At 42.9% G+C, this 10,317-nt stretch overlaps 1 protein-coding gene across 1 annotated transcript; it reads left to right on the top strand.

Moving 5' to 3' along the window:
* Nucleotides 1–5,140: 5,140 nt before the first annotated feature.
* Nucleotides 5,141–10,129, top strand: btbd17b (BTB (POZ) domain containing 17b). Its single transcript, XM_076266668.1, has 3 exons — nucleotides 5,141–5,237; nucleotides 7,859–8,144; nucleotides 9,055–10,129. Exons 1-3 carry the CDS (start codon nucleotides 5,141–5,143, stop codon nucleotides 10,127–10,129), a joined length of 1,458 nt encoding a protein of 485 aa, XP_076122783.1.
* The last annotated feature ends 188 nt before the right edge of the window (nucleotides 10,130–10,317 follow it).

Below are 10,317 nucleotides of genomic sequence, written 5' to 3'. Positions count from 1 at the left end.
CCTAGATCATTGATTGGAACATTTACTTTTCAAAAACGGCTTGATGATGTTGATAAAAATAAAGTGTTAATTAAAATAAAGTCCTCTGCAATGTATGTGATAAAAAAAACTTCTTCCCGAAGCACTTTTGAATTTATTTCCTCAGCATATTAGGTCATATCATAGATTATTATGGCCATTATTAAAATAATAATAAAAGAGTTTTTGAACTGTAATGTCACTAATGCTGATTATTCAATGATTCATTTGAATTTAAATATTTAAAATACTTTCACAGCAAAAATCATATATGCGATTAATTTAGATTAATTAATCACAGAGTATGTAATTAATTAGATTAATTTTTTTAATCGATTGACAGCCCTACTTTGAATGCAATCCGCTGCCCTGTTTACAATGCTACAGCGGACTTAAACTTCCACCTTGTGGCGATAAGTTGTAATACATTTCACGCAGCTGCATGAATCACGGAAAGTGCGAATGAAGTGGCCACTTCTAAATGGGACCCACTGTATGTGGTAACAGTCAATACATTTTTTCAAATGTGCTTCATAAACATACAATACTGCCCTAACAAAACGCAAACATCTGAATTATACTTCCCCCTTCACCCAAATACAGTAATGAAGGTAAGAGGAATGGTGAGAGGAATGGTGCTTCCTAAAGGGGGTATTGTCAAACCTGCTACTACTAATACTAAAAATACAGCAAAAGTCAAAAACATGCATGCCAGCTCATCCCAGTATTAAAGTAAATCTGGTCTTAAATAATGGTTCTTTCGGGTTGTCTCGTAAATCCGCCACCCAAGTTGGAAAGTGTTAATTACCCTGCTTTCTTGCGGCATTTTGGGCAGGCACGCCCACTTTACCTCAGAGTACTTGAGAATACCCTGAGGTGGGGTACAGGGGCGTCACTAGACCTTATTCACTGGGGCACGTGCCTTAGTAAAAGTCTCCAGTGCCCCAGTAAAATTTTAGCGCTGCTCTCGCTGTAAACGGCATTCATGAGCGCATCTCCGTGCCTGCTTTAGTCATGACTCGAGCCTGTCACTTACCAGCCAATAAAAATAAAAAAGGGAAAAAAGAAAGGGGCCATAATAGCCAATCAGAAAATAGCACCTCTGTAGCTGGGTAAGATTGAACGCAACAACCAATGAAAATCGTTCACATGATTCTTCCGAGTGTTTCGTTGTATTGTGGAAACTGCTTGAGCTCATCACATCACTTTGAGCGCAGAGTAAGTCGTCCCCTGTTTTAATGTTACAACTAATTCACAGCTTGTTTGACAGAAAAAATGACAAGTTGATCGCTGTTAGAGAATGTTGCCCACATAATTAGCATCTGTTTTTCAATGCTTAGCGTCATTGTAGCCTAAATTTAGCAACAGTTTACCAGCTTGTGCTCTCTCCCTCACACACACACTCACACCATGCGTAGGCTGCATGCACACATGCGGAGAATTAATAATGATTTACGTAGCCTATACTGTAGAGAGAGTGCTGTAAAAGTAGCTTATACTGTTTGTGAAGCTGTCCTACTGTAAAACTAAACATAGCCTTCTGATAAACTATTCAGAGATGGACATTAGAAAATTCTTCCTGAACAGAGGCAGAGGGAGAGGAACAGTGAGGAGAGATGAGGAGGACGAGGGAGGTATGATAATTGCCCACATTAACGATAACATTAACATGTATGTTGGTAGCTGTGATTTGATCTATGGTTTAATGGCAAACTTAAATAAGTGTGCTGCATTTGCAAATGTAGCCTATAATAATCTACACAGAATCAGACTCTGTATAGGCTACATTTGGAAATTATCACCAAAAGTCAGTATGAAGGCTTTAGTAGGCTATTTAAGCTACAAAGAACTGCAGTATTGCCAGGATGACTATAGGACCCTTGCCTGGGAGGGAAGTATATCTCAATTTTGACTAAAAATAAGCTTCCCTTGTGTTAGTAGGAAAGCCTATTAAATTCATGCAGTGAGTATAGGCCTACTTATGCCTATGTGTTTGAATGTTGCTGGATAGTGGCTGCTACAACAATTGAGGGAGAGTGTTGGTCCTACAGTATGACAGTGACAATAATGATTTTGAAGCTTGTAGCCTACCCGTAGGCTAGCCATTTATTTCATATTTCAATATATTTCATATATTTTTTTATGTAGGCTATTGGGAGTTGGGGGCCTGTGCCCCAGCAAAGCTCTAGATCTAGAATCGCCCCTGGTGGGGTAGCAAAATCTTTTATTTTATTTTATTTTTTTATTTTTTTTAGGGAAATACCCTGAATCTAGCCCCAGTTTCCGACCTCTGACTCACACATTATGTGACGTGAATGACGCGGAATGATGATGTTTTCACTTGGAAAAAGGTTTTTCGAAGCCCATGAACGCTAGGTAATATTCTTCCATATAACTACGATTATCGGATTCTTAACTGTTGTTCATTATCACCGCTCATTATCATTATCACCTCCACTGCATTGTAATGTTGCATTATTTTGCAACATATTAACCAACGAACAGTGCGATGTCAATGGAATGCATGACTGACACAATGTTTGCATTATTGATATAGGCTTACTCGTGTCATAAACTCTCCTGAAGGCCATACTCAACTTGAGTACAAAGCATTCCTGCGTGATGCTAAGAGAGTAAAACATTCCATGAACCCGTTGATCCCACACGGTTCATGTAACATTGCAAGGCCATTACTGACACCTTTTCTGTTTGTGGGGGGGTTGTATTTGGCTTTCACCGCCTCACCTAAACAGCCATGTTAACAGTTAGATTAACGTTAAAGGCATTGATCATTCAGTGCCAATCTACCCCAGGGGGGCTTTTAAGAATTTGGCACCTTGTCAGAGAGTATACTCTGATCAGTCAGCACATTCATGGCCATGAGCGACCCAGTGCACAAGTGAGGCTGACCTTGGTGAACTCCAACAACGACAGGATGACAGGACAATTTTAATTCCACCAGAGTAATGCTTGAACAAACATGTTTGATATGTTTGAGATTTGCTTAAATGCTTCTCATGAAATGTTGTATGAATGTGATATTATAGATTGTAAATGAGGGTGGTGAGAAAATGAACAGGTTCAACATTGAGCACTCATTACCTGAAGTTTTTTTTTTGTGTGTATGTGTGTATGTGTGTGTGTGTGTGTGTGTGTGTGAGAGATGTATGTGTGCATCTCCATTTTTCTTATCACACTGGTCTCTGGCCATCTTCTGAGCTTGTTTATGGTGTATGAGAGTGAGAACAAAGAACTGCAATGCAACAATGGCAAAAGTACACAGCAAGATGCTGAGGTAGAAGTATAGGCTATAATTCACAGTTACTGTATGTATTGTATGCCGCTCTTCCAAATGCCAGCTTAATAATGAATTTATTGAAGAAAAATGGAATAGTGTCTTACTGCCAAGTACTGTTTTTTTGTTTGCAATACCATAAAGGCTGTGTAAGTGCAGTACTTATGACATATGCAGGCAGGTTAGAAGGATTTAGAGTTTTAGCATTCCAGATATGTATTTAACTGTAACCAAAAAGAAACCACGGACTTGTACCATTGCATATTACCAAATATCTTTCTGTAGATGCATTTATTTTAGAATATCCTAAAATACAGGGCAATATTTTGCATTATCACATTTATTCTGTGGACTGAGGGCTCAAGTTATTGTTTAAGCACCTCCTCTGGTTGGTTGTAACTTTATGCCTTAGAGTAGCTATACCAACAACTTAACATGTCATGAACTGTTATGAACTATGTCATGAACTTACCTCATGAAAGTTGTATAACTGCCATGAAAATTGCATATACTTTGAAAGTGGATGAATATGTTATAGCAAAGTTTTGAAAAGACACCAGAGCATCGTATAGGCTATTTCATGCCACGGGACTGGACAAGCTTGGTACTTTTGGTTCAGTTTGTGGTGCGAGTGCAGAGCCTGCAGAAGTGGGTAGAGCGTAGTATTGACTGCCTGCACTTTTCTGGCATTGGTCATTAGCGTTGTTCCCCGCCTGCAGCTGCCAGCGAACTTAATGCACACGGGGTCCTGCGGTCACAGCACGCACCGGGGCACAACTCTCCCCACACCACACCGCGCACGCACAGGCTCTCAGCAAGCGTCTGCTTCAGAAGATGCTTCGGTTGAGCTTTGTCCGTGTGTGGAGTGAATGAAACTTCCATCAGTGTTTCAAAAGCAAAGACATAGGTGTAGCAGCAACACCTACATTTCTGGCAATTAATGTGCTCACCTCGGAATGTCTGCAGACTATCAAAGCCTGTAGGAGATTTTGCCATCAAAGATTTTACAACTCCAGTCACTGAAACACTGCCCAGGCCTCTTGTGTGTTGTGCCTCTTGTGTGTCAAAAATGTAGACCATGGAAATAGGTAAGACATTTCAATAGGCCTACCAGTAAAGTCCCCTATTTCTTATTCAGATTTCATATTGTTAATCCCTGCATGGCATTAAAGTGTAATGTTGCAAATTGACAATAACAGTAAAGTAGCTTGAATAATTACACTGCTAATTATGCAACGTAGCCTATACATCTGATTTACTTTTTTAACTCTATTTAGCTTCAGAACACATGTGGTGGACATGCATGCATAACACTGTTTTCATATCCTCTGTGGTGACTATTATGTTGTGATGCAGTGCATGTGAATATTGATGTACGTTTATTTCAGCAATAACATTCCCTTGTAAGAGATCCTACCCCACTCATCCACCCTCCCACTAATCCCCCAAAAATAATCTTTAAAAAAAAAAAACTATGGACCCCCAACTGGCAAAGTACCACGCAGATCGATGTCATGCAACACTGAAAAGGGAGAAACTCAAAATCAAAGCTGTAGTCATGGCAACGGCCTAGGCAGATTCCACCAATCAATGTGGACCGCAAAGCTGTGAGATGCGCGAGGAAGGGCCGGCGTCCTACATAAAGAGCGCAGGACTGGGAGCCAAAGCACCACACAGGGCGACCCGGCATCCTGACATCCTAAGCACAGCGAGAAACAGAAGGGTAAAAGAAGGACAAGTGGACGGAAAGAGAGGGAGGACAAGGCAGGGGAATACAGACCAGAGGGAGAAGAGCGATAAGAAGAAGAGAGAAGGACCGGACCAGGCATGGCCTACTCGTTTAAGGGAGGGAGAATGTCTACTCAGTTCTATCTAGTGATTCTGTTGGTGGGGCTCGGCGTCCACAGCGTGGCCGTTGGGGGAGGTAAGGTCTCACACACACACAAACACACATGTACTGCCTCTCTCTCTCTCCAGACTGCATATCAACAAAATGTACAACTTATGTTACACTTGCTGTTATATTTATTGTTATTGGTTTAAAAAACTGCTTGTGCTTCATAAATGCTGTCTTCCCTGCCATTGTCTAATCTCCTTCCCTGGTGAATGAGGTGAATTACTCCTGCTTCGGTGCTTGTGGAGTGCCTGCAGACTCTCTCTCTCTCTCTCTCTTTCGTTCTCCTTCTTTCTCTCTCTCTATCCCGCTCCATCAAAAAGCCCAGTTCTTGGCCGTGATGGGCTCTATCTGAGTGAGTGCAGTCCAGGCAGTGTCTGTGTTCAGTGTAGCTTTTCTCAATTCAGCCCTGGGGGAGACACTGGGACACGCGAACAAGAGGCGGATGCTTTATCAGCATGACAACGCTGCTGTTGCACTCCCCAAACATCCTCTTAGTCCCTGCATGTGTACAAGGACAGCCCTGGGCGCTTTGGTGCTTTTAATAAAAAAAAACTTTTGAGCACAGATCGACAGACAGACTTCAGCAGTTTTGATGCATTTTAATGTACCGGTATATAGCCATTGGATAGCTCAGAATACTTTTAGCGAAAAAAAAAACACATATTCAGGTGTCCATGCAAATATTCTATTAGTGAGTTTGAAGGTGGATGCAGTGGTCTCTTAATTTTGAATATGACCGTCAACTCATTCGAATGTCACTCAGCTACCGTAGGATGACATCAGAAAAATGTGCAGTGGTCTCTTAATATTTTCCAGATCTGTATGTTCTGAGGTCACTGTAAACACCGTAAACAATTGTCTTATTTCTACAGCTGTCACACTACTGCAGGATAAATGTGGCAATGAATTAATTGGGATATTACATATATGAAAACACATTCTGAAGAAATTTGCCAGATTTATTTTTTTTCATAAAACCTTTTCTTCAGTGGAACTGTTTGTAATTTTGCTCCGGAGGCTATAATATGCAGATTGACACATACACACACAAGCTCATTTGAGAACGATTCTGAGAGTAATTCCTAAAACTAGTATATTAACTAAAAACAGATAGCTAAGTGCTCAGTTGTTTCAAACTGTTACAGCTACCAGATCTACTGAGCATCAAGGATACTGCCAGACGACGAGCCAGACAGAAGAGAGAGAGAGAAAAAAGACTTGATTCTGAATCTCATTCAAAGCCATTGGACCAGAGCAGCTGGTGACCTTTGAGGATGAGAGATCTGATGATGTTTAATTGGGCTGGCAGACTGCATGCGTGCCCAGTGCCGCTGCCATGCCTTTCATGTGTGATTCCAGCACGGGAGTGTGAGCGCAGCTCCGCCACAGCTGCACACACGGCCCCCTACTCGCCGCCTCACCTCTCCTCCTCCCACCACCTGTGCTCCTCTGAAGCGTCTTAGAAACATGCAGTCAGACACTCCAAGGCTGCCCCGTCTGTTTCATAAAGGAGTCTGACACAGGACATAATATAGTAGCCTAATTTTAATTTGAGTTTCATTCATTTTTTTTTTGCGGTGTCAACAATTGAGACTGAGACTGAGGACTAAAACCCCAAGAGGAATCACTTGGTGAAAGAGACATTGTTTTTTTCGGAAACCATGCACACCCAATCTCAAAAGGGGGAATAGCTTCAAGGAATGAGGAGTCAGGAAGCAGAAAAGAAGCAGCTTAGACTAAGGCTAAGAATAAAAACTAGAACCTGAAAAGTATCACATGTACAACTACATGTTTAAAGTGAACTGTCTGTATCATTCATTCAAGTTCAGAAGGTGCCTAGCACATCTGAGACGCATTTGGCTCAAGTGGATTAGTTGCATGAAAAGTGCTGGCTCATGCTGAACCACAGTGGATCTAGTGACTCTCTAAGCTACTGATCATCATTAGTGAACTGTCCATGCCACACTGACCTCAGGTCACACATACCCTATGGCTACTACTGTCAGTTGCATGTTACATGAAGTACAGCTGCTGAATGTTGGTAGTCAGGGAGTTCAGACTGTTAACGATAATTAGAAATGCAACAATATGAGAGGAGTATTCTGCATTAATGTGATGCTTATAAAATTCTATGCATTTTGATTGTCTATCGTTCTATTGTTCACAAAATTGTTCTAAAAGTGACCACTATGATACCATTCTTTATGTTGTTGTCCACACAATGTAGTGTAGACACTGTCGTTCTTAGCTGGAATGATGTTTAAATCTGTAGATTTCATAGTTATAGTTCAGGTTACCATTGGCAGCATGGATAGGCTTATGACAATGCCAAGACTTCATTATACTACACTGGTGTAAATACTTCATTATACTACACTGGTGTAAATACAACATTACTAACAGTGTACCGCACTACGTACTAAAACCAGATGTGCAATAGTCCATTTTTATACAAACCAGGGATGGTGACGTCCTCATCTACATTTTAATGGTCATATACTAAATATTTTACTAGTCTATTTTTAATGTATGCATTGATATTTTGTAATCAGCACTCCTAATTTATATTGACTGATATGGGAAGGGTGAAAACTACAATATATATATAAATGTATTAAATATGTAAATATATTTTTTCTTCTCCTCAGCTGCTATAAGGCAGGAGATGAACCTTGAGAATGGTTTTACCACCCTGAACCACTCCATGGCTCTGCTGCAGCGCATGGAGTCCCTGCTGATCCAAGGGAACGGCAGTGACGTGACCTTACGCGTGCGGACCATCAGCACGGATGAGATGAAAGTGATCCAGGCCCACAGTCTGGTGCTCACACTGCAGAGCGACGTGTTCGACGAGATGCTCCAGAACAACAACAACAGCTTCCTCGTCCTCAGGGAGCCCCAGGACTGTGCTGCCGTCTTTGACAAATTTATCAGGTAAAGACAGGCTTTTTTGGGTGAGATTAAGCCATAACTTTAAGCCATTTGTCTCTCCTGGGGATTGTTGGATTGGAATGGATTCAGAGTTGGATTGTGTTGAAGTCAGTTTCACTGTTCAGTTTCACAGTTTCACATCAGGTCTGCCATGCCAAACATATAGGAATAAGCAGCTTCCTCTTAGGTATATTAAGACATTTAACATAAGTCACAAAGTTTCTGATAGGTCCCATGTGAGCAAAGTATATCACTGCTGAAGGTAATTGTCCAGAAAGACTGACCAACCCTCTTTGTACCCACAGTTTTGTGGGCAAATTATTAGGAGAAAATCTCTGACTGATGTGAGCCTCACCGATGGACCTCACTTGACACTCTTGCAGTGTATAATCTTGTCAGATGGCTCCCCCTATTGTTGCATTCTGGTACTAACATGGATTGGATGACCTGACCCAATCTCGCACCAGAAAAAAAGTAAAGATACTATTTACTACTACAAAACCATTAGGCATGGTTTAGGGCATTCATAAAGTATAATTGTATTACTAATTGTCTTTTAGAACAATCTCAAATTGATATAGATGGTTCAAGGTCACTTGAAAGGGAGATAATCACAACACATTATCTATCTTTCTCACTAGCCACCCTGGCATTTTATTATGTAGTTTTGTGGTCGTGGTGGGCATAAAACTCCATGAATGTAATAACAACTTTCCTCACATGTGAGTGGTTGAAAAGCTTTCGCCAGCTATTTTCAGCAAGTGCTTACTCTTGGCACCGGAAAGACTACACCCTGTGAGCTCACAAATTTTAGACCAACACCACTTTTGACTGGATTGTGGCCATGGCGATAAGTCAATATAGTCACTGGTCAGTGTATTTTAACTCATCAACCTCCTCACATTCCCTGCAGGTACCTCTACTGCGGTGACATCGCTGTGCGTCTGGACCAGGCCATTCCCCTGCACAAGCTCGCCAGCAAGTACCACGTGTGGAGCCTGCAGCAAGGACTGACCCGCTACATGACTCAGCACCTCTCCAGTGACTCGCCAGCAGGTCACGTGGTGGGCTGGTACCAGTATGCCATGCAGATCGGCGACGTCTCGCTGCGAGACAGCTGCCTGCAGTACCTGTCCTGGAACCTGTCGTCCGTGCTGCAGAGCGCCGAGTGGTCCTCCATCAGTGACGAGCTGCTGATGTCGCTCCTGCAGCGCTCGGACCTCATCCTGTACAGCGAGCTGGACCTCTACGAGGCTCTGGAGAATTGGATCGAGCAGAACCAGCCAGAAAGCACCATGGTGGAGAACGCACTGCGAGCCATCCGATACGGCATGATCCCGCCCCAGCACTTGTTCCGCCTGCAGAAGCAGTCACCGCTCATGATCAAGTACTACGAATCCATCCGCGATCTGCTCTTCCTAGCCTTCCAGTTCCACTCGGCCTCTCCCATTCAGCTCGCCAAGTACTTTGACGTCAACTGCAGCATCTTCACACCGCGCAACTACCTTTCCTCATCGTGGGGGGCGCCTTGGGTAATCAACAACCCGACGCGCGATGACCGAAGCTTCAGTTTCCAGACGCAGCTGGGCCCCAGCGGCCACGACTCCAGCAAGCGGGTGACCTGGAATGCCCTGTTCTCGCCACGCTGGCTGCCACTGAGCGTGCGCTCAGGCTACGGTGAGCATGGCGCCCTGCAGTCCACGCGCACCGAGCATGGCCGGCCACGCATCATCGTCACTCCGGCCACATCCAGCCCGGACTTTGCAGGCGTGAGCTTCCAGAAGACAGTGATTGTGTCGGCTAGGCAGCAAGGCAAGATGGTGGTCCGTCACGTCTACAACTTCCACCAGAGCACCGAGGAATCTGGGGATTTCCTGGTGGAGGCTGACTTGCAGCGCCGTGGCTCTGAGTACCTCATTGACAACTCCCTGTTTTTACATGTCATAGTCAAGCCCCTCTACCATAGTCTTATTGTTTCCAAGAAGTAAAGCTCATCCCCTTCATAACCTTCTGTTCTAGTCTGACATAACTTCCATCCCTGCACTCACACACCTGCCTGGAAATAAGTAGTACACCTCTATTCACCATTAAACATCCCGTAGTTTATGAGATTTCACACAGATTCTTGATTTTCACTTGTGTTTCCTCATATTAAACACTGCCTATACTGTGCTGT

Source organism: Alosa pseudoharengus, unplaced genomic scaffold (genome assembly GCF_046254945.1).
Source record: "Alosa pseudoharengus isolate Yale_2024_CS ecotype anadromous, Long Island Sound unplaced genomic scaffold, YU_APseudo_1.1 YU_APseudo_1.1_scf_4, whole genome shotgun sequence".
Lineage (NCBI taxonomy): Eukaryota > Metazoa > Chordata > Actinopteri > Clupeiformes > Clupeidae > Alosa > Alosa pseudoharengus.
The sequence above is the reverse complement of the archived record's forward strand: the minus strand, read 5'-3'. Positions and strand labels throughout refer to the sequence as shown.